This window comes from Salvelinus fontinalis, chromosome 3, assembly GCF_029448725.1.
Source record: "Salvelinus fontinalis isolate EN_2023a chromosome 3, ASM2944872v1, whole genome shotgun sequence".
In the NCBI taxonomy this organism is placed as follows: domain Eukaryota; kingdom Metazoa; phylum Chordata; class Actinopteri; order Salmoniformes; family Salmonidae; genus Salvelinus; species Salvelinus fontinalis.
The window spans coordinates 77,818,083-77,843,952 of record NC_074667.1 but is presented as its reverse complement, the minus strand read 5'-3'; the positions used below and the strand labels follow the sequence as shown (position 1 = coordinate 77,843,952).

The window sequence follows — 25,870 nt, the reverse complement described above, 5'->3', positions numbered from 1 at the left end:
ATGGTATTGTTCCTTCATATCTATAACCACCTTTTATTGAGATCACTTTATATAGTGTAAAGACAACAACAAAAATATTGTAAATGCAGTTTCGTATTAAAAAAAAGAAATTACATTTGAAGCGGTACGTTTACAAATGTGATATGATTTTGTTTTGCATTAATTTACAAATTGTCTTGAATTTACAAAACAATATAACTCAGTGGAGTTGTGTCTGAATTTAACCAATAGAACATTCTAATGCGTGAAGAATTGCGTCCCCTGGCATGGAAGTCTTGACACCGAGGTCATGCAGAATGCTGTTCATGTCATTTCAGTTCACACAGTCTTGTATAACTAACCTGGTGGGGACACAAAATTCAGTCCCATTCAAAATCCTATTTTCCCAAACCCCTAACCTTAACCCTAAACCTGACCCTAGCTGCTAAACCTAACCCTAGCTGCTAACCCTAAACCTAACCCTAGCTGCTAACCCTAACCCTAACCTTAACCCTAAACCTAACCTTAGCTCCTAACCCTAACCTTAACCCTAAACCTAACCCTAGCTGCTAACCCTAAACTTAACCTAATTCTAACCATAACACTAATTCTAACCTTAACCCTAAACCCCCTAGAAATAGCATTTGACCTTGTGGGGACTAACAAAATATCCCCAGTTGATCAAAATGTTTTTTTGTTTACTATTCTTGTGAGGACCTTTGGTCCCCACTACTATAGTTAAACACATCCATAGATACACAATCCATCCATACATGTTCCATCCAAACAGTAAGCACGTTTTCTACTACTACCACCTCTTGTTTATATTCCACCTTTAGATCTTGTTTCCTGACAGGATTCTATCAACGAATCACACTCAAAGGGCGTCTGTTTTAGCCAAGGATCAAAGGCAAGGTTTACAAGGCTGGGTTTGTCCCCTGACACCAAGTTCAAAGTGGAGGGTTGAACAGCTGGGATTACTATTGAGACTCAGCCCATGTCTCAATCCCTGGATGAAGCAGGCAACTCAATGACGTAGTTTCAGACCTAGTTGCTGCAGGACCAGGACCGGGGTGTCACCAACTCCCAGAAGCTATCCTGTTGAGAGAGATCACACACACACACCGTTTAGAAAAGCATTGTCACTTGTTTGGAAAACAAAAACACATTTTTTTGTGGTTTAATTTACTGCAGTGGGCTAAATCCGGGTTACACGGAGTGTTTCTTGGTCGTCTTTAAATAAATCTACTTTGAAACAAAAGTATACACCTCACACACATGGTTATGGGCTTAAACAAAAGAAGACACCTGTACCATGTCAGATATGGAGTTGAAATGTATTACATTTTGAGTTTCCATCCCAATATTACACTTTATATACATCACAGAATACTGAAATATAACAAAACCGTTTGACATAGAAAAATCAGATTTTCTGCTGTTTAAAAAAAAAGTGATGTTTATTTATTTTGAAATGATAAAAAAAATATTAATATCCACACGCTAACACGTGTGGCCTGTTGGTGTGTGTGTGTGTGTGTGATGATGTGTGGGTGTTTGCTTGCGTGTGAGACTAGTGGGAAAGTGACGAGGACAGAGAAAAACTGAAACAGAGAGACTACTTTGTGTATTTGCGCCACCGTCAGATTAATGTATTTTACGAGGACTGACAACACTGTCATACCATTGTACTGCAGTATTGTAGTGCTATCATAACATTGTACTGCAGTATTGTAGTGCTATCATAACATTGTACTGTAGTATTGCAGTGCTATCATAACATTGTACTGCAGTATTGTAGTGCTATCATAACATTGTACTGTAGTATTGTAGTGCTATCATAACATTGTACTGTAGTATTGTAGTGCTATCATAACATTGTACTGCAGTATTGTAGTGCTATCATAACATTGTACTGTAGTATTGCAGTGCTATCATAACATTGTACTGCAGTATTGTAGTGCTATCATAACATTGTACTGTAGTATTGTAGTGCTATCATAACATTGTATTGCAGCGCTATCATAACATTGTACTGCAGTATTGTAGTGCTATCATAACATTGTACTGCAGTATTGTAGTGCTATCATAACATTGTATTGCAGTGCTATCATAACATTGTACTGTAGTATTGCAGCGCTATCATAACATTGTACTGCAGTATTGTAGTGCTATCATAACATTGTACTGTAGTATTGCAGTGCTATCATAACATTGTACTGCAGTGTTTTCTAATCCTGCAGCAAGAGGAAATGTGAATAATTTTGTGGATTAATGGGCATTTCTATGAGCGTTGGCTAATGTCTGATAACGTTGTACTGTATCGTTCATAGTTATCTGGCTGTGATACGTAACCCAGCGTAATATATGTAAACATATGGTATATAATGTCTGTGGGTGATACCTACCCCAGTGCGAGGACAGTGTATCTGGGCGTACCACTCCTGGCAGTACAGACACACCATCACCCCTTGGCCAATGAACAGACAGGTCCACATCATGATGTTCCACACAGGACTCTTCCTCTTGTCGTTCAGAGTGAAGTTGAACGCCACTGAGAGAGAGAGAGAGAGATCATCAAACTATTTTCTGTTGTCAAAACAAATCATTTCAAGTTACAGTGTGTCATCACAGAGGTATTCTTGAATACATATTTAAGGGACTAGACTTAATCTATGTCTGGGAAACTGGCCAATATAGTCTATGGCTCTGGATCATCTCTGATGACAGTGCAGAGGCAGAACATGTGTGTGTGTGTGTGCGTGTTTGCGTGCGTGCGTGCGTGCGTGCATGTGTGTGTGTGTGTGTGTGTGTGTCTCACCTCCGAAGAAAGCGAAGAGACAGAACATCACTGGGTAGAAGAATCCGAAGCCCAGGGTGAAGACATATTCATGGACCAAGGCCGACACGGCGAACACTGACAACATGGCTGCCGTACGGAACTTCCTTCTGGACAGCTACAGTCAGGGGTTACAGGTCAAAGGTTAGGGGTTGGACAGGGTCACAGAGACGAGTGGACATACACAATAAACACGACACTAGTTGTGTTCAAAATTACACCCTATTCCCTTTATAGTGCACAACTTTTAACCTGACGTAGGTAATCGGGCATCGTTTGAGAGACTTCATCTCTCTATATAAAAAGCCTTCACTTGTACTGAGACTCATTTTAAAGTAACTTCTTTAACCGTGAAGCAAGTCCACGTAATGTCTTTGTATTTCTGGTCATTTGCCATTCCATTCAAACATCCCATAAGCCTGCGCCAGAGAGGAAGAGGCGGTTAATACATATAATGGAGAATCTATGCCTGCACTAATTTCCAATTGCACACACCAAAATGCTAATTGTCTTCAAATTAAATTTTATTAGTCACATGCGCCGAATACAACTGGTGTAGTCCTTACAGTGAAATGCTTCCTTACGAGCCCCTAACCAACAATGCAGTTAACAAAAAAAATACGGATAAGAATAAGAAATAAAAGTAACAAATAATTAAAGAACAGCAGTAAAATAACAATAGCGAGACTATATACAGGGGGGGTGCCAATACAGAGTCAATGTGCGGGGTCACCGGTTAGTTGAGGTAATTGAGGTAATATGTATATGTAGGTAGAGTTATTAAAGTGACAATGCATAGATGACAACAGAGAGTAGCAGTGGTGTAAAAGGGGGGGGGGGGGGGCACTGCAAATAGTCTGGAGAGGTCCTGGATGGATGGCAGGAAGCTTGGCCCCAGTGATGTACTGGGCCGTTCGCACTACCCTCTGTAGTGCCTTGCGGTCGGAGGCAGAGCAGTTGCCATATCAGGCAGTGATGCAACCAGTCAGGATGCTCTCGATTGTGCAGCTGTAGAACCTTTTGAGGATCTCAGCACCCATGCCAAATCTTTTCAGTCTCCTGAGGGGGAATAGGTTTTGTCGTGCCCTCTTCACGACTGTCTTGGTGTGCTTTGACCATGTTTGATTGTTGGTGATGTGGACACCAAGGAACTTGAAGCTCTCAACCTGCTCCACTGCAGCCCTGCCGATGAGAATGGGTGCGTGATTGGTCCTCTTTTTCCTGTAGTCCACAATCATCTCCTTTGTCTTGATCACGTTGAGAGAGAGGTTGTTGTCCCGGCACCACACGGCCAGGTCTCTGACCTCCTCCCTATAGGCCGTCTCGTTGTGGTCGGTGAACAGGCCTACCACTGTTGTGTCACCGGCAAATGTAATGATGGTGTTGGAGTCGTGCCTGGCCGTGCAGTCATTATAATTGTTACTGTGTTCTCATTGACAGTGTTGTAAAGTACTTAAGTAAAAATACTTAAAAGTACTACTTAAGTTTTTTTTTGGGGGGTATCTGTACATTACTTTACCATTTATATTTTTGACAACTGAGTTTTACTTCACTACATTCCTAAACAAAATAATAATGAAGTTGAACTTCATACATTTTCCCCGACACCCAAAAGTACTCATTACATTTTGAATGCTTAACAGGACAGGAAAATGGTCCAATTCACTCACTTATTAAGAGAAAATCCCTGTGGCCTCGTTTAAAAAAAAAATGATTAGATTTAAACTTGAACTTAGTGGTAAGATCATTTCTGACGGCGTGCTTACGTTGGATTCATAAAAGATACTGAGTAAAAATAACCTTGCTTACGCAGGTTCTAAGAAGCCTGTTTGTAACTTACGCACCTGTCATCTATAAATCTCAAATTAACTGAAAATTGATGGCACCTAAACGTTCCTTATAATCAGTGATTTCCCCTTCTAGAATGGTGGCACGAATGAGGGTTTAGTCAGGAATAGCCATGGACCAAAAGAGAAACGCAAACGCTCTGGAAGACGAGATCACGGCGATGGTAGTGGAGATTGAAGACAGGCAACACGTATTATTCGGTGGACTAAATAGTGGGTTGACAAACAGGTATCTTGGGAGTGTGTCGCCTCTGCAGTGAACAAGGTGGGGCAGCAGGACAGAACTGTGTCTGATGTGAAAAAGAAACGAGACCTTAAACTGTAAAGGAAGAAAGAATAGCCATACATAACCAGCAGGAAAATCACTTGCGTCAAGTCTCTGAGTAGAGATAAGATCATTTCCACATCACAGTAAAGTTTTATAAATAACTACTTATATGTGGTTTTCTTGCATAAGTCATACTTAAGATAACAATGGATATTAATTAAGTCCATTTTATAAATGAGGCCCCAGGTCATCTCTACTGCCTCTGCTCTTGCGGACTCACTGAACACAAATTCTTCGTTTGTAAATTATGTCTGAGGGTTGGAGTGTGCCCCTGGCTCTCCGTAAATTAGCAAAAACAAGAAAAAATTATGCCGTCTGGTTTACTCAATATAAGGAATTTGAAATGATTTCTACTTTGACTTTTGGTACTTAAGTACATTTAAAACCAAATACTTTTAGACTTTTCCTCAGGTACTATATTACTGGGTGACTTTCACTTTTACTTGAGTCATTTTCTATTAAAGTATCTTTACTTTTACTCAAGTATGACAATTGGATACTTTTCCCCCATTGCTCATTGGTCGTTCATTCTGACACAGGTGCACATGCTCTTACCTAATTGAAGGAGCATGTCTTTTTAACCGGTGTGTCAGCTGTATTTCCTCCAAGATTTTACTGCCAATGGCTTTACTTACTCTGCAGTTTAAAAAAGATGAAGTCATTTATCTTTTTACCTAATTTCTCGTTTTTAAGCCTTTTTAGGTGTTAGAGTAGGTCAGCTCTTTTTTACAAGCAGAAGGGTTAGAGGGTTTAACAGTGTTGTGGATGGTCAATCCCATTTCATCTCTTAGATTTAAAAAAAATCTCTTGAATATTCTGTTTTCGAATGCGAACACTGTGGCTCCAGTATTGGGTCTGTATGATATTTGGGGCTATATTTACGGTGAGATTTGGGGCTATATTTACGGTGAGATTTAGCGGAGATAGTTACCCAGAGAAAATCTCTGTATCCATAGTAGTAAAGCCAGTCATGAACCACCACGTTCCAGGTCCTGTAGTAATTGGCAAACGATGTCGAGTTCCACCAGTCCTGCAGAACAAAAAGGATGAAAATTATTGAATTTGGTTCTACGGCATTTTAAATAGTGCCAGGAATTTTTCCTGGTCTGATTATAACAAATAGACAGTGTGTTTCAGAGGTATTACGTGTAGACTATTTGTGTGTGTGTGTGTAAGTTATACCTTATAGAACATCCTGTCTGCAAAGCATAGCATCTCAGCGAAGGCGTTTAGCCAGCAGTGGAGGAAGGCAAAGAACGCCAGCAGTAGCAATAACATACCTGGGAGGAGGGCAGGGGGAAGAGGGGGTGGGAGAGAGGGTGGGAGAGAGGTAGAGGAGGAGAGAGGAGAAGGTGGAGAGGGAGGATGGGGGAGAGAAGTAGAGGAGGAGAGAGGAGAAGAGGGGGTGGGAGAGAGGGGAGGATAGGGAGAGGAGAAGGTGGAGAGGGAGGATGGGGGAGAGAGGTAGAGGAGGAGAGAGGAGAAGGTGGAGAGGGAGGATGGGGGAGAGAAGTAGAGGAGGAGAGAGGAGAAGAGGGGGTGGGAGAGAGGGGAGGATAGGGAGAGGAGAAGGTGGAGAGGGAGGATGGGGGAGAGAGAGAGATTTACCACCCCACTGTCAGAACGTACTCAAGTAACTCAACTTATCTGACTTGTCCAATTACCTCACAGTAAGGAACTCGACAACCTACTGACACATCGGGTCACAACCATAAACTCAGAGGTTGTATTGGTATTATTATCTCATTGTAATGCTAGTTCCTATCACAGCCTAGGGAATAGACTGGAGACACCATAGATGAAGAACAGTGTGTTATCTCTCTGGGAGACAAACCTCACTGTGGTTCATAGTAAATAGATCACCTGTATATCTATAGAATCGCGCCGCAATGTAGAGCAGCTGCTTTTACTGGCTATTTTTTTTTTTTTTTTCTGAACATCAGTACAGCGGACGTACTGCTCGCCCCGGAACAGGCCCTGATCCCACAGACTCGGACAAGAAAACAGGCGACGTAAGAGAGGCCGACGTGCCGGCACCCTGACAAAACTACATCGGCGAGTACATAAAACTGCCTCTAGCCTCCGTTCTACTGGCGAACGTACAATCACCGGAGAAAAAACTGGACGAGCTCCGTTCGAGACTATCCTATCAACGAGACCTGAAGAACTATAATATTCTATGTTTCACCGAGTCGTGGCTGAACAAGGACATAATTTACATCTAGCTGGTTTTTCTATGCTTCGGCAGGACAGAGCGGCAGCGTCGGGTAAGCTCAAGAGGGGAAGTGTCTCTTTGTTAACAACAGCTGGTACGCGATCTCTAATATCAAGGTACTGCTCGCCTGAGGTTGAATACCTCATGATAAGCTGTAGACCACACTATTTACCAATAGAGTTTTCATCTTTATTATTCGTAGCTGTCTATTTACCACCGCAGACCGATGCTGGCACTAAGACCTCACTCAACGAGCTGTATAAGGCCATAAGCAAACAAGAACATGCTCATCCAGAAGCGGTGCTCCTAGCGGCCAGTGATATTTAGGGAAAATAACTGAAATCCCTTTTACCTCATTTCTACCAGCATATCAACTGTGCAACTAGAGGCGAAAAAACTAGATCAAAATCCCTTTTACCTCATTTATACCAGCATATCAACTGTGCAACTAGAGGCGAAAAAACTAGATCAAAATCCCTTTTACCTCATTTCTACCAGCATATCAACTGTGCAACTAGAGGCGAAAAAACTAGATCAGCTTTACTCCACACACAGAAATGCATAGAAAGCTCTCCCTCGCTCTTAATTTGGCAAATCTTTTATTTTAATTTTATTTGACCTTTATTTAACTAGGCAAGTCAGTTAAGAACAAATTCTTATTTACAATGACGGCCTACCCCGGCCAAACCCTAACCCGAACGACACTGGGCCAATTGTGCACTTCCCTATGGGACTCCCAATCACAGTCGGTTGTGATACAGCCTGGAATTGAACCAGGGTCTGTAGTGACACCTCTAGCACTGAGATGCAGTGCCTTGTACCTCTAACCTCCTGATTCCTGCTTACAAGCAAAAAACTTAAATCGGAAGTAACAGCGACGCTCTCAAGACAGAAGTGGCGTTCCAGGGTGCCCAAGAAGTAGCCTGTCTAAATGAGTATCGCTCCGTAGCACTCATCTGTAGCCATGAAAAACATTGAAAGGCTGGTGTTGTCTCACATCAACACCATCCTCCCAAACACCCTGGACCCACTCCAATTCACATATCGCCCCAACACATCCACAAGTGACTCAATCTCTATTGCACTCCACACTGCCCTTTCCCACCTGGACAACAAGAGGGACACCTACGTGAGAATACTGTTCATTAACTACAGCTCATCATTCAACACCATAGTGCCCTCCAAGCTCATCACTACGCTAAGGACCATGGGACTGAACACTTCCCTCTGCGACTGGATCCTGGACTTCCTGATGGGCCTCTCCCAGGGGGTGAGGGTAGGCAACAGAACATCCGCCTTGCTCACCCTCAACACGGGGGCCCCTCAGGGGTGTGTGCTTGGTCCCCTCCTGTACTCCCTGTTCACCCACGACTGTGTGGACAGCACGACTCCATTGCCGCCATTAAGTTTGCCAACGACATGACGGTGGTAGGTCTGAACACCAACGACGATGAGACAGCCTATAGGGAGGAGAACGGTGACCTGGCAGTGTGGTGCCTGTACAACAACCTCTCCCTCAACGTCAGAAAGACAAATGAGCTGATCATGGACTACTAGGAAACGGAGGGCCGAGCATGCCCCAATTCACATCAACGGGGCTGTAGTGGAGCGGGTCGAGAAATTAAAGTTCCTCTGTGTCCACATCACTAAGGATCAATTATGGCCCACACACACCAAACCAGTCGTGAAGAGGGCACGATAACGCCTCTTCCTCCTCAGAAGGCTGAAAAGATTTGGCCATGGGACCTCAGATCCTCAAAAAGTTCTGCAGCTGCACCATCGAGAGAATCTTAACTGGTTGCATCACCGCCTGGTATGACAACTGCTCGGCCTCCAACCGCAAGGCACTACAGAGGGTGGTGCGAATGGCCCCATCACTGGGGCCGAGCTCCCTGCCACCCAGAACCTCTATACCAGGCGGTGTCAGAGGGAGGCCCTAAAAGTTGTCAAAGACTCCAGCCACCCTAGTCATAGACTGTTCTCTCTGCTACCTCACGGCAAGTGGTACCGATCCACCAAGTCTGGAACCAACAGGACCCTGAACAGCTTCTACCCCCAAGCCATAAGGCCGCTAAATAGTTAGTCCGGGTAACTATTCGGTTAACTATTTAACTATCTGCATTGACCCATTTTCCACAATTTTTTTGGACTCATCACATACGCTGCTGCTACTGTTTATTATTTGTCACTTTTTCTTAGTTATATGTAAATATCTACCTCAATTACCTCGTACACCTACACAACAACTCAGTACTGGTACCCCATGTACATGTATATAGCCAAGTTATAGCTACACATTGCATATTTATTACCACTTTATTATTAAGTGTTTAATTTTTAATTATTTCTCTGTTTTCTTTCTCTCTCCATGGTTGATAAGGGCCTGTACATATTTCACTGTTACCTGTTGTTCACGAAGCATGTGACAAATACATTTAGATTTGACCTTCAACCTCTAACCTAACAAACTAAAACTTTTGTCAGTAAGCCCTCTGTCTAGTGCATTCTGGGTCTTACCTCCTGATAAGTTCACATTGGATAAGGTCAAAGGTCTTTCCTCCTTAAATAAAAGTTCAAGTTCACTCTGGCGCTCCCGAGTGGCTCAGCGGTCTAAGGCACTGCATCTCAGTGCTAGAGGTGACACTACAGACAACGTGGTTTGAAGCCAGGCTGTATCACAACCTGCTGTGATTGGGAGTCCCATAGGGAGGCGTACAACTGGCCCAGCGTCGTCCGGGGTTTGGCTGGGGTAGGCCGTCATTGTAAATAAGAATTTGTTTGTAACTGACTTGCCTAGTTAAATAAAGTTTTTTTTAAATCATAAAAATTCACCACTCCCAATTAGAATACAGGCTACATTCTTCTACTGACGTGGCTTTATATACATATATTTATATTTGACTGACGAATTACCTGGAAGTGTAGCATGGAACAAGGCCAGGACCAGAGTTCTGGTGCTGAAAGGCGTGTTGCTGTCATTCATGAAGACAGGGATGCACAGTCTCACCAGGATAAAGTAACCATAGAAAAGACAGCCCAGAATCTGAGTGAAGGACAGGAAGGAAACAGGTGGAGGATAAATGGAAAAGTCACCCATGGCAAGCCTGGTAACAGATCTGTTTGTGCGGTCTTGCTAGTTCCCATGGCAAGCCTGGTACCAGATCTGTTTGTGCGGTCTTGCCAGTTCCCATGGCAGAGGAATCTGTCCAGAGTTCAGAACTATAAAAGCTAAAGATACTACACAAAATGATCTTTGACCTTATCCAATGTGAACTTATCAGGGGGTAGGACCCAGAGTGCACTAGACAGAAGGCTTACTGACAAAAGTTCTAGTTTGTTAGGTTAGAGGTTGAAGGTCAAATCTAAATGTATTCTTCAATAACATACTGTACATACTGATAAGATTAAAGATTACAGTTAAATTATAGTATAGCTTGGAGACCTGAACTATACTGGTATGTCAATGACCTGCTACTGGAACAATACTGAGCCACAGGCTGCATTCAACACCTCTACCAACAGAGGGCGAATAAGGGGAGTCTCTCCCTTTCTTTATAAAGCAAATTGGGCTCTGGAAAAACACTTTACAGTATAAAATCAAATCAATTATTTATTATTAGGGTGAATACATTCACTGGTTATTTTAAAATAGACTAAAACATGAACTGTATATCTACAGCAGACAATACAGACAATCTATCATTAAGATTAAAAGTAGGAAAATAACTCACCTTAGCAAACGTTACGCCAACATAGTTCCATCTAATGCGTGGGTTTCTGGGGTAAGACTCTCTGTAGATGAGGGTGGGAGCAAAGAGGAAATAGAGGTAGCTCGAGAATGTTGGGAACCTGGGACCCTCTCTCCTGAGGCCCTCTCCCCTGGGACCCTCTCCTCTGGGGCCCTCTCCCCTGGGGCCCTCTCCCCTGGGGCCCTCTCCCCTGAGGCCCTCTCCCCTGGGACCCTCTCCCCTGGGGCCCTCTCCCCTGGGGCCCTCTCCCCTGGGGCCCTCTCCCCTGGGGCCCTCTCCTGAGAAACACAATGATGTCATTAGTCAAGCAGTATTGTCTGTTGAGGTGATATATAAGAGATGTTATGTCAATACAGGGCCGAGTTTATCTTGGTCAGACCACATAGTCAGGAAAAAATCCTGGCCCCAAGGTTCTACTGTATATGTCACCTCTATAAACACTTTAGACAAGGTTCTATATGTCACCTCTATAAACACTTTAGACAAGGTTCTATATGTCACCTCTATAAACACTTTAGACAAGGTTCTGAGGTTCTATATGCCACTTCTATAAACACTTTAGACAAGGTTCTGAGGTTGTATATGTCACCTCTATAAACACTTTAGACAAGGTTCTATATATCAACCTCTATAAACACTTTAGACAAGGTTCTATATGTCACCTATATAAACACTTTAGACAAGGTTCTATATGTCACATCTATAAACACTTTAGACAAGGTTCTGAGGTTCTATATGTCACCTCTATAAACACTTTAGACAAGGTTCTATATGTCACCTCTATAAACACTTTAGACAAGGTTCTATATGTCACCTCTATAAACACTTTAGACAAGGTTCTGAGGTTCTATATGTCACCTCTATAAACACTTTAGACACGGTTCTATATGTAACATCTATAAACACTTTAGACAAGGTTCTGAGATTGTATATGTCACCTCTATAAACACTTTTGACAAGGTTCTGAGGTTGTATATGTCACCTCTATAAACACTTTAGACAAGGTTCTGAGGTTCTATATGCCACTTCTATAAACACTTTAGACAAGGTTCTAAGGTTCTATGTGTCACGTCTATAAAGACTTTAGACAAGGTTCTGAGATTGTATATGTCACCTCTATAAACACTTTTGACAAGGTTCTGAGGTTGTATATGTCACCTCTATAAACACTTTAGACAAGGTTCTGAGGTTCTATATGCCACTTCTATAAACACTTTAGACAAGGTTCTATATGTCACATCTATAAACACTTTAGACAAGGTTCTAAGGTTCTATGTGTCACATCTATAAAGACTTTAGACAAGGTTCTGAGGTTCTATATGCCACTTCTATAAACACTTTAGACAAGGTTCTGAGGTTGTATATGTCACCTCTATAAACACTTTAGACAAGGTTCTATATGTCACCTCTATAAACACTTTAGACAAGGTTCTGAGGTTGTATATGTCACCTCTATAAACACTTTAGACAAGGTTCTGAGGTTGTATATGTCACATCTATAAACACTTTAGACAAGGTTCTAAGGTTCTAAGTGTCACATCTATAAAGACTTTAGACAAGGTTCTGAGGTTCTATATGCCACTTCTATAAACACTTTAGACAAGGTTCTGAGGTTGTATATGCCACCGCTATAAAGACTTTAGACAAGGTTCTATATGTCATCTTTATAAAGACTTTAGACAAGGTTCTGAGGTTGTATATGTCACCTCTATAAACACTTTAGACAAGGTTCTATATGTCACCTCTATAAAGACTTTAGACAAGGTTCTGAGGTTGTATATGTCACATCTATAAACACTTTAGACAATGTTCTAAGGTTCTATGTGTCACGTCTATAAAGACTTTAGACAAGGTTCTGAGGTTCTATATGCCACTTCTATAAACACTTTAGACAAGGTTCTAAGGTTCTATGTGTCACGTCTATAAAGACTTTAGACAAGGTTCTGAGGTTCTATATGCCACGTCTATAAACACTTTAGACAAGGTTCTAAGGTTCTATGTGTCACGTCTATAAACACTTTAGACAAGGTTCTATATGTCACATCTATAAACACTTTAGACAAGGTTCTGAGGTTGTATATGTCACCTCTATAAACACTTTTGACAAGGTTCTGAGGTTGTATATGTCACCTCTATAAACAATTTAGACAAGGTTCTAAGGTTCTATGTGTCACGTCTATAAACACTTTAGACAAGGTTCTGAGGTTGTATATGCCACCGCTATAAAGACTTTAGACAAGGTTCTATATGTCATCTTTATAAAGACTTTAGACAAGGTTCTGAGGTTGTATATGTCACCTCTATAAACACTTTAGACAAGGTTCTATATGTCACCTCTATAAAGACTTTAGACAAGGTTCTGAGGTTGTATATGTCACATCTATAAACACTTTAGACAAGGTTCTAAGGTTCTATGTGTCACGTCTATAAACATTTTAGACAAGGTTCTGAGGTTCTATATGTCACATCTATAAACACTTTAGACAAGGTTCTAAGGTTCTATGTGTCACGTCTATAAACACTTTAGACAAGGTTCTGAGGTTCTATATGCCGCTTCTATAAACACTTTAGACAAGGTTCTATATGTCACATCTATAAACACTTTAGACAAGGTTCTGAGGTTGTATATGTCACCTCTATAAACACTTTAGACAAGGTTCTAAGGTTCTATGTGTCACGTCTATAAACACTTTAGACAAGGTTCTGAGGTTCTATATGCCACCTCTATAAACACTTTAGACAAGGTTCTGAGGTTGTATATGTCACCTCTATAAACACTTTTGACAAGGTTCTGAGGTTGTATATGTCACCTCTATAAACACTTTAGACAAGGTTCTAAGGTTCTATGTGTCACGTCTATAAACACTTTAGACAAGGTTCTGATGTTCTATATGTCATCTCTATAAACATTAGACAAGGTTCTGAGGTTTTGACACTGTATTGACATTATGACTCATCGTGGTCAGTTGAATGCACTGAATGACTCCAATATAAATGCAATCGTCATTGGGTGGTAGTTTCTGTGTCATTACATACATTATTTTATATTACATTACATTATCCTTGTCATTACCTTCCTTTGTCTTGTGTTTTAGGATGACTGGGACATTCTCTCGGATGAAAGAGTAGCTTTTCATCAGGAAACGGATCTGAACAGGGGAGAGAGACAACGCGTAAACGTTATACAAGGCAAATGGAGCCAGCTAAGGCAATAAAACAGATCAATCATGACCAATGAATGACTGTAACTTGTTACATTGATATCCACACCTTAGATGAATCAAGGGATTGGAATAGAATTGTCCTTGTGAGAGTTATTGCCAGACTTGGGTTCAAATAGTTTTTGAAATCTTTCAAATACTTTTAGCCTTTTCTTTAGCCTGCCTGGAGTGCCAGATGGACAGGGCTTTTGTAACTATTCTATTGTTTCCATTGCACCAACTAATCTCAATCAAGTTCAGCAAAATTATTTGAAATGATTTCAAATAGTGTTTGAACCCAGGTTTGGTTAGTGCATCCAAAGTCTCATATGTTCTCCTGCCAATTCTAAAAAGATAACAAATGACCAAGCTAGTCATCCAGCTGATTTATTAAATCAACCTTTCTTTATTGACAATATCAGTGTGAAGATAAGAGGAGCAGGGCAGAGATGGGATGAGTCCAATCCAGATAAATATCAACACTGTCACAACAAGCAACGATGGGACACTGTCCAATCAGGATGAATACAAATACTGTCACAACAAGCAGCGATGGGACACTGTCCAATCCAGTTAATTATAAACACTGTCACAACAAGCAGCGACGGGACACTGTCCAATCAGGATCAGTTCTCTACTTTAACTTGTATAATATGAGATGTTGTTGATGCTGGTGTCTATATTCATCACTGTCTTTACTTAATTACTAAACACCACACTATCAGACATATATCCACCACACACCACTACCAGACAGATCTCCACCACACACCACTACCAGACAGATCTCCACCACACACCACTACCAGACAGATCTCCACCACACACCACTACCAGACAGATCTCCACCACACACCACTACCAGACAGATCTCCACAACACACCACTACCAGACAGATGTCCACCACACACCACTACCAGACAGATCTCCACCACACACCACTACCAGACAGATCTCCACCACACACCACTACCAGACAGATCTCCACCACACACCACTACCAGACAGATCTCCACCACACACCACTACCAGACAGATCTCCACACCACTACCAGACAGATCTCCACCACACACCACTACCAGACAGATCTCCACTACACACCACTACCAGACAGATCTCCACCACACACCACTACCAGACAGATCTCCACACCACTACCAGACAGATCTCCACTACACACCACTACCAGACAGATCCCCACAACACACCACTACCAGACAGATCTCCACCACACACCACTACCAGACAGATCTCCACACCACTATCAGACAGATCTCCACACCACTATCAGACAGATCTCCACACCACTACCAGACAGATCCCCACCACACACCACTACCAGACATATCTCCACACCACTACCAGACAGATGTCCACCACACACCATTACCAGACAGATCTCCACCACACACCACTACCAGACAGATCTCCACAACACACCACTACCAGACAGATCTCCACCACACACCACTACCAGACAGATCTCCACCACACACCACTACCAGACAGATCTCCACCACACACCACTACCAGACAGATCTCCACACCACTACCAGACAGATCTCCACCACACACCACTACCAGACAGATCTCCACTACACACCCCTACCAGACAGATCTCCACCACACCACTACCAGACAGATCTCCACCACACACCACTACCAGACAGATCTCCACTACACACCACTACCAGACAGATCTCCACCACACACCACTACCAGACAGATCTCCACCACACACCACTACCAGACAGATCTCCACCACACACCACTACCAGACAGATCTCCACACCACTACCAGACAGATCTCCACCACACACCACTACCAGACAGATCTCCACACCACTACCAGACAGATCTCCACCACACACCACTACCAGACAGATCTCCACTACACACCACTACCAGACAGATCTCCACCACACACCACTACCAGACAGATCTCCACCACACACCACTACCAGACAGATCTCCACACCACTACCAGACAGATCTCCACTACACACCACTACCAGACAGATCCCCACCACACACCACTACCAGACAGATCTCCACCACACACCACTACCAGACAGATCTCCACACCACTATCAGACAGATCTCCACACCACTATCAGACAGATCTCCACACCACTACCAGACATATCTCCACACCACTACCAGACAGATCTCCACCACACACCACTACCAGACAGATCTCCACACCACTACCAGACAGATCTCCACACCACTATCAGACAGATCTCCACACCACTACCAGACAGATCCCCACCACACACCACTACCAGACATATCTCCACACCACTACCAGACAGATCTCCACTACACACCACTACCAGACAGATCTCCACCACACACCACTATCAGACAGATCTCCACACCACTACCAGACAGATCCCCACCACACACCACTACCAGACAGATCTCCACCACACACCACTACCAGACAGATCTCCACCACACACCACTACCAGACAGATCTCCACCACACACCATTACCAGACCGATCTCCACACCACTACCAGACAGATCTCCACCACACACCACTACCAGACAGATCTCCACACCACTATCAGACAGATCTCCACCACACACCACTACCAGACAGATCTCCACACCACTACCAGACAGATCTCCACCACACACCACTACCAGACAGATCTCCACCACACACCACCTCCAGACAGATCTCCACCACACACCATTACCAGACAGATCTCCACCACACACCACTACCAGACAGATCTCCACCACACACCACCTCCAGACAGATCTCCACCACACACCACTACCAGACAGATCTCCACCACACACCACTACCAGACAGATCCCCACCACACACCACTACCAGACAGATCTCCACACCACTACCAGACAGATCTCCACTACACACCACTACCAGACAGATCTCCACTACACACCACTACCAGACAGATCCCCACCACACACCACTGTAGGTACACACATACATCCATACCTCTTCTAGTAATTCCATGTGTTGACTTTACATACCTGTTCCAATATGATGATGAATCGTGAGGCTGGAGGCAGCTGGTAGCGAAACACCACGTATACGGGGAGAATCCCCAGTACAGCGGCCTGCAAGACGGAGAGTACCAGCCCAGCGCCCACCGACAGTACCCCCTGTACCGGGCTGCGATGGTAGAGAGTCCCCCAGAGAGCCAGGGCATAGTAGGGCACGGCCAACGTGTAGCTGAACATCAACAGCCAGGCCAAAGCTACTATATGTAGTTTCCCAAAGGCATAGGACAACAGGTCAAACTCCAGCACCAGCCTGGGGATACAATTGAATAGAATATATTGAAACATAATAGAATAGATTCTTCAAAATATAATTGAATAGAATATATTGAAATGTAATACAATAGATGCTTCAAAAACCTTAGTAAAGTCTGAAGCTTATCGTATGCTTCCCAGTCTAAAACTTTGCCTGTGATTGGTCAACAGTACTACTCCCAGTAGGAGTGGGAACATGAAGTGTTTGTTGTCATTCCACAAGAGATGCTAAGTTTTTTATACATTTTTTTTTTTTTTAACTTGAGATATACTACACCAAACATCTTAGTTAGATGTAAAATTGTCAGATTAAGACCTCTTCGGGGGAAAACGTAAACAACTATTGACAGATTTCTTGATTTATCTTAGATTAATTCAGGCTATTTTGAGGAAGTGTTTCTGGCTATGATGTCGCTACAGTGGCTCAAGTGGGACAAACAACAGTAATATTGCTGTGTTTCAAGCGAAGGTCTTTAGGGAGTATGCGATCACAGACGGTCGCTTCGACCTAAACGAGTTCTGCTAGGAGCAAACCCAACCTGTGTATGCGGACGCCTTTACCATTCTTGAAAAGTAACACTAAACGCGTGTGTTTCAAGTTCGTTGGTGTCCACATCACCAACGAACTGTCATGGTCCAAACACACCAAGACAGTTGTGAAGAGTGCACGACAACACCTTTCCCCCTCAGGAGACTGAAAAGATTTGGCATGGGTCCCCAGATCCTCAAAAAGTTAAACAGCTGCACCATCGAGAGCATCCTGACCGGTTGCATCACCGCCTGGTATGGCAACTGCTCGGCATCCGACCATAAGGTGCTACAGAGGGTAGTGCGTATGGCCCAATACATCACTGGGGCCAAGCTTCCTGCCATCCAGGACCTATATACTAGGCGTGTCAGAGGAAAGCCACAAAAATTGTCAAAGACTCCTAGCCACAATGACCCCCCCCCCCTCCACCCATTTGTTTTTACACAGCTGCTACTCTGTTTATTATCTATGCATAATCCCTTTACCTACATGTACAAATTACCTCGACTAACCTGTACCCCTGCACATTGACTCGGTACCGGTACCCCCTGTATATAGATTCGTTAATGTTATTTTATTGTGTTACTTTTTATTATTTTTGACTTTAGTTCCTTTGGTAAATCTTTTCTTAACTCTTTCTTGAACTGCATTGTTGGTTAAAGGGCTTGTAAGTAAGCACTTCAAGGGTAAGATCTACACATGTTGTATTTGGCGCATGTGACAAATAAAGTTAGATTTGATTTGATTTGATATGTGAAACTTACTCCTTAGCCTGATGTGTCCCCGATTGCGTCAACGAATAGCTAGGTTTTTGCGTGACGCGACTGGTAAGACGCTGCGGGAGGGCGGTCATGTGTGCTAGCAAGGTAGCGTGTGCTAGCAAGGCAGCGTGCGCTAGCAAGGCAGCGGTCCTGTGTTTGAGCCTCGGTGTGAGCCGAATCCGGAGAAAGCGCAGCTCGCTAAGCAAGCAGCGTGACGTCATTTCCGTACGCACGCACCCACACACACACACACCTGCCCTGGTCGATGTAGTCCACAGCCAGTGTGCTGATGATGAAGAGGAAGAGCACTGAGATGAACATGTGGTAGATGGTCCGAATGTGGTTGATCTCAAACAGATCACTGTGGAGGAACACACACGATTCATCTAACTATCATATTCAGTATTACATTATTCTGACGGGATTCATCTAACTATCATATCCAGTATTATATTATTCTGACGGGATTCATCTCAAACAGCTCAAACAAAACAAACACAGGACAATAGACATGAAATTAATGTTTTGTCCAGTAGACAGGATGTACTGTCCATACGACACAATTGATTGATACAATGGTGTTGCATGATAGCACAATATTGTGTCATGTGGACAGAACATTATGTTTTTGCCTAGTGTCATGTGCTTGTTTGTTTAAGCCGTTTGAGCGTCTGTTTAAATAAATAAAATCAACTAACTCTAGAATGGAGCGTCTGTCCATAAATACTTTTCCATCCTTTTCCATGTGGGTTCTGAAATGAATAAAGAAGTTGAAATCAACATGAGAAGATCAACAGCTAGTCACTTTCCTACAAACATCTACAGGTACCTTCCTGGACATAGCATGGAGTTGACCAGGAGAAACTGGGATCTACCTCACACACAGATCCTAAACTGTGTGTTGTCATCCATACAGTATGGCATAGTACATTATAGTACAGTACAGTATAGTACAGCACAGTCCAGTGTAGTACACTAGAGTACAGTACAGTACAGTAGACTACAGTAGAGTACAGTGTAGTGTAGAATAGAATAGTACAGTGTAGTACAGTACAGTAGTATAGTACATTACAGTATAGTGCAGCATTATCAGAGCTGTCCTAACCTGTGTGAGTGGTCGTTGTTGTTAGTGGGGGTGACTGTCCCGTCCCTGGTGACGTAGTTGTTGCCGTGGTTCCCGTTCTGTGTGAATGTCTGGACAGATTCAGTCAGGGCCTTGTCTAGCAGGTCACTAAGTTGCCCCTGAATCTGGTCCAGCACCTTACTCTTAATTCGCTGCACAGGACACACACACACACACACACACACACACACACACACACACACACACACACACACACACACACACACACACACACACACACACACACACACACACAGACAGACAGACAGACAGACAGACAGACAGACAGACAGACAGACAGACAGACAGACAGACAGACAGACAGACAGACAGACAGACAGACAGACAGACAGACAGACAGACAGACAGACAGACAGACAGACAGACAGAGAGAGAGAGAGAGAGAGAGAGAGAGAGAGAGAGAGAGGTTGGCACATATAGACAGAGTACTTTACTTTGCTTGATAAGTGGCATCTAGATACAATAGAGACGGGGGTGGCAGGGTCGCCTAGTGGTTAGAGCGTTGGACTAGTAACCGAAAGGTTGCAAGTTCAAATCCCAGAGCTGACAAGGTAAAAAATCTGTCATTCTGCCCCTGAACAAGACAGTTAACCCACTGTTCCTAGGCCGTCATTAAAAATAAGAATTTGTTCTTAACTGACTTGCCTCGTTAAATAAAGGTAAAATAAATAAAAAACATCAGTGCACCGACCTCCGCATGCCTCTTCCACTGCATCAAATCCTCAGCGTGCTTCTCCGCTGCACACAGAAATAAACAGTTATGGTAGCTAGCCTACTGTAATATCTATTACATACAGGATGTGATCAATCTGTGATGATGATGATGATGATGATATGGAGGATAGTGTGTTGACCAACTCCTCACCACGGTTAGTGACCTCTCCATTGGAGACAGTGCTGTTGGTGTTGTTAATGTTTCGGTGCACCAATCTGGTGGCTGTCTCTGTGACCGTGGTGTCTCCAAGTCTGTTGCTGTCTGTTGCCATGGCACCTCCGAGTCAAGACGCAGGGACGGGTTCTGTACAGGTATCGCCCTGCTGTAGGAACCTGAAGGAGAAACAGATTAGAATCGAACACGTGTATAGAGGAAGACAGCACCTGTTACAGACCCAACCCGTTGACTATAATCTCCTACAGCTTTTAAAGTGTATTACACAAATATAAACATTTAAAGTGTATTACACAAATATAAACATTTAAAGTGTATTACACAAATATAAACATTTAAAGTGTATTACACAAATATAAACATTTAAAGTGTATTACACAAATATAAACATTTAAAGTGTATTACACAAATATAAACATTTAAAGTGTATTACACAAATATAAACACCCTTGTACTTGTAACCCGCCAAATCTTGTGAAAATAAAAAGTTAAAAACCCTTCTCCAAAAGCATAAATAACCAAAAAGAGAAGATGGCTGTCTTATAAAGATATAGGGAAACGTCCTATGGGATCCTATATCTAGCAGTTCTGTACTGTAGTAATCAACATTTTAAAATGAATAGATTTTGTAGACAGTTTAATTATTTCGACCTCCCCCACTGTTCATTGTACGAGGAAGTGTCAACTCTAATATTGTCTTTTAGCTATAATGGTATCTTAGCAACTGGATTACTTTTGCTGTTCTACACATTTTTCCATTAAGCTGCCATTTTGTTTTGGGGGAGAGGCTTATTGGCATGGAGATGAGAGACCATTTTGTAGTTTTAAAGCTAATGTGCTCTGAATGGCAATTTATTTTTTCTTTTGCAATTTTTTTACAACTGTCTAGCTTTTATTTGATTGTTATTTCTCAAAGATGGTATTATTAAACCATATGCAGTATATATATAGTTCGATATTACTAAAACATATACAGTATATATATATATAATTCAATATTATTAAAACATATACAGTATATATATATATATAGTTCAATACTATTAAAACATACACAGTATATATATATAGTTCAATATTACTAAAACATACACAGTATATATATATATATATATATATATATATAGTTCAATATTATAAAAACATATACAGTATATATATATATATATATATATATATATAGATAGTTCAATATCCTTTCTGTTTGCTTTCTATCTGGTGTTGATCGTAAGTTGACACTGAAGCTGTCCTTCCGTCACGAAAACAACTATTTGACGGCCCTGTAATCAGCTCCAATGACTGTCATTTCCTCCATGTTAAAGGGATAGTTAGACATGTTGGCAATGAAGTCATTTATCTACTTCCCCAGAGTCGGATGAACAGCTAGCATGCTAACTGTTCCTGTAGACTTCTAGCCACTGCGCTAAACGCTAGTAAGTATTGGCTCCTGAAACTACCTCTAACTTCCTTCGTACTGGACGCAGAGACATAAAAATTGCATCCACAATGGTATTCTGTTGTAGCTAGCGATATTCATAAAATAATAATTTTTCACCTCAAAAAATCCCAAACTAATATTTTTCCACTAAAAAAATACCCCCCTCCCCCAAAAACAATGTGCAGAAATCCCCCCCGCCACCCCCCCCCCCCCCCCCCCCCCCCCAACTCCGCGGACCCGTAGGGAGATGGTAGAGGAAAGATTCTACGTTTTTTCCCCAGAGGGGCCGTGCTCCTCATCCCTTTCCATTGACTCCCTGTACTGTCTGTACTATCTTTATGGGGGATTGGACTTGTACATAGTTGAGCTCTGTCTTAAGATATGATAATCAGCCTCTACAGTACAGTAGGGGAGAAAGATAAAGAGGGTCTGTCATGACCAATAGTAACCTCAGTTTCACTTCCTATCTCTCTGTTTCTGTCTCTATCGGGGGAACGGTACAGAGGGTCTGTCGTCATGACCAACAGTAACCTCATCGTTCCTTATCCTTCCATTTCTGTTGACCCAATAACTCCCGGGACGGTATGTTCTTGGAAGGGTTCGATTTTTAAATAGCACATGAGGTCTGTCTAAATATATGCTGACGACAGGATTGGAAGAGAGAGGTGGTGAACAACCTGTCCATTGTCATCCCAACGGCCCACTGGACAAAAACAAGCCACATACCCTTACAAGTAGTAGCACATGTTTGTTTATCTGTAGTGTTTGATCAGCGTCAGGGTTTACTAGAGGTTATCATCTCTTGTGTGTTTCCTGTTTTCATTCTCTCCTTCCCTCTCTCCTCCTCTCTCTCTCTCTTCTGTCTCCCTCATTCCCAATGTCTCTCTCTCCTCTTTCCCCCCCATCTCTCTCTCTCCCTCTCTCCCTTCTCTCTGTCCCCCCTCTCTCCCTCCTTTCTTTCCCCCTTTGTCTCTCTCCTCTCTATTTCTCTCCCTCCCCGTCTCTCTCTCCCACCGATGCAATCATTTACTCAATGATTATTTTCATGTGAGGTAAGGCTGTTCTTTCATTTTGAAATAATGACAGATATGCTGATATGACATTGTAAAGGTCGAAGACATTAAAGTCCAAGAGTTCTATTCAGTCTGTATCGCTGAAGCGTTACACATTCCGCGGTAAAAATGTGAAGGTAATTTACAGTTATACCGACATAAGCAGCGTTTACCGTGAATGCAGGCTCCGCTAAAGCGGGGAACATTGCCTTTTAAATTTCAATCTCGCTGTAAAAAACGGAACTTCCGCTATGCGCATTGATTATAGTGTGAAGTAGAAGGCAGCAATGAAACATGCTTATAGGTCACGTGGGAATTAAATGAAGAGGAGTGTTTCACTCTTTCTCTGAATATTCTGTGCTTGTTGAGTCAATGCCCAGTTGAGTTGAGTCAATGCCCAGTTGAATCGAATCAATGCCCAGTTGAGTTGAGTCAATGCCCAGTTGAATCGAATCAATGCCCAGTTGAGTTGAGTCAATGCCCAGTTGAGTTGAGTCAATGTCCACTTGAGTTGAGTCAATGCCCAGTTGAGTTGAGTCAATGCCCAGTTGAGTTGAGTCAATGCCCAGTTGAGTTGAGTCAATGCCCAGTTGAGTTGAGTCAATGCCCAGTTGAATTGAGTCAATGCCCAGTTGAGTTGACTCAATGCCCAGTTGAGTTGAGTCAATGCCCAGTTGAGTTGAATCAATGCCCAGTTGAGTTGAGTCAATGCCCAGTTGAGTTGAGTCAATGCCCAGTTGAATTGAGTCAATGCCCAGTTGAGTTGAGTCAATGCCCAGTTGAGTTGAGTCAATGCCCAGTTGAATTGAGTCAATGCCCAGTTGAGTTGACTCAATGCCCAGTTGAGTTGACTCAATGCCCAGAACTAGAAGACACATAGTAGACACAATCATGGTCTGTGTCTTGTTCACAGTACATTTAGGTGTATTTGTCATTAGACAGTACAGTAGCATCCATCCTTCTCTGGTTGAACTCAAACTACCAACAGATTGTAGCAAATCGTACCTCTAAGATCTTGGCCATCTCCGTCCCTCACCATAGAGTACTGAAGGTTTGGGATTTTCTGTCATCCAGGCTTACGTCCTGTTATTGCTTTATGTTATTAGATTATCTACCAGAGCTGGAAATGAATAAATTACTCAGCAATTTATATTAACAAGCACCATGTACCTGCTTACCTGTTTCTCAGTCATGTGGTCCTTTCACAAACAGAGAAGATATAGAATGAGCTCTGTGATTTCTAAATTAATCTCTGATCTCTAAGGTCATCTCTGATCTCTAAGGTAATCTCTGATCTATGTGATCTCTAAGGCCATCTCTGATCTCGAAGGTCACCTCTGATCTCTCTGATCTCGAGGGTCATCTCTGATCTCTAAGGTCATCTCTGATCTATGTGATCTCTAAGGTCATCTCTGATCTCTAAAGTCATCTCTGATCTATGTGATCTCTAAGGTCATCTCTGATCTCTGTGATCTCTAAGGTCATCTCTGATCTCCGTGATCTCTAAGGTCATCTCTGATCTATGTGATCTCTAAGGTCATCTCTGATCTCTAAGGTCATCTCTGATCTCTAAGGTCATCTCTGATCCCTAAGGTCATCTCTGATCTCTAAGGTCATCTCTGATCTATGTGATCTCTAAGGTCATTTCTGATCTCTATGGTCATCTCTGATCTATGTGATCTCTAAGGTCATCTCTGGTCTCTAAGGTCATCTCTGATCTATGTGATCTCTAAGGTCATCTCTGATCTATGTGATCTCTAAGGTCATCTCTGATCTCTAAGGTCATCTCTGATCGATCTAAAACCCAAGCTGGGTTCCACCAGAGCCATATATAAATATACAGTAAATAACAATATACACTGGGGTCACAGCAAAATAAACATATCTCTAGATACTGTAAATAACATACATTATATTGGGTTCAACTTGTAATCACATTGTAGGTTACTCACAGTGTTCTGGTCTCAGGCTCAGGTCTCCCCTGACACAGACAGGCTCCAGGGAGTGATCCTCAGGGAGAAGCAATGTCGCTGAGTGTCTCGCTGGTGTGTGAGTGTGTGTGTGTGTGAACTGTGTCCCTCTCTTACATCAGCTGAAAGGTTGATCTTTGCCCAGCTTGGCTGAGGTCCTACCCTTCTCCTGTAGTCACCTGGCTGGCTGGCTGGCTGGCTGGCTGGCTGGCTGGCTGGCCGACTAGTATATCCAGACCAGAGCTGTATAAGGGTCCACAATGAGACTAGTATATCTAGACCAGAGCTGTATAAGGGTCCACAATGAGACTAGTATATCCAGACCAGAGCTGTATAAGGGTCCATAGTGAGACTAGTATATCCAGACCAGAGCTGTATAAGGGTCCATAGTGAGACTAGTATATCTAGACCAGAGCTGTATAAGGGTCCACAATGAGACTAGTATATCTAGACCAGAGCTGTATAAGGGTCCATAGTGAGACTAGTATATCCAGACCAGAGCTGTATAAGGGTCCATAGTGAGACTAGTATATCCAGACCAGAGCTGTATAAGGGTCCACAATGAGACTAGTATATCCAGACCAGAGCTGTATAAGGGTCCATAGTGAGACTAGTATATCCAGACCAGAGC

General features: G+C 42.7%; 1 protein-coding gene across 4 annotated transcripts; it reads right to left on the bottom strand.

The window, feature by feature from the left end:
* Positions 1-17: 17 nt before the first annotated feature.
* Positions 18-25,337, bottom strand: soat2 (sterol O-acyltransferase 2). Of its 4 annotated transcripts, XM_055918106.1 has the most exons (17): positions 25,222-25,337; positions 20,756-20,937; positions 20,582-20,628; positions 19,852-20,021; positions 19,445-19,498; positions 19,000-19,107; positions 17,172-17,454; positions 14,031-14,106; positions 10,940-11,235; positions 10,122-10,251; positions 6,176-6,273; positions 5,925-6,023; positions 2,801-2,936; positions 2,388-2,533; positions 529-1,077; positions 456-485; positions 18-411 (listed from the first exon to the last, which is right to left on the bottom strand). In XM_055918106.1, the coding sequence occupies exons 2-15, from the start codon at positions 20,874-20,876 to the stop codon at positions 1,027-1,029; spliced, it is 1,815 nt and encodes a 604-aa protein (XP_055774081.1). In that variant the 5' UTR covers positions 20,877-20,937; positions 25,222-25,337; the 3' UTR covers positions 18-411; positions 456-485; positions 529-1,026. The 4 variants fall into 4 exon arrangements, with proteins under 4 accessions (XP_055774081.1, XP_055774080.1, XP_055774082.1 ...); XM_055918105.1 differs by having other exon boundaries at positions 456-1,077; XM_055918107.1 differs by lacking the exon at positions 456-485 and having other exon boundaries at positions 536-1,077.
* Between the last annotated feature and the right edge of the window lie 533 nt (positions 25,338-25,870).

What these genes read in the sequence shown, in the direction of transcription:
- soat2 (XM_055918105.1), bottom strand. Translation starts at nt 20,876, where the DNA reads ATGGCAACAGACAGCAACAGACTTGGAGACACCACGGTCACAGAGACA. An exon ending in TGGAGAGGTCACTAACCGTG is followed by an intron (nt 20,629 to 20,755) that starts GTGAGGAGTTGG and finishes TTCTGTGTGCAG; the next exon opens with CGGAGAAGCACGCTGAGGAT. An exon ending in TCATCATCATATTGGAACAG is followed by an intron (nt 14,107 to 17,171) that starts GTATGTAAAGTC and finishes TCCCCTGTTCAG; the next exon opens with ATCCGTTTCCTGATGAAAAG.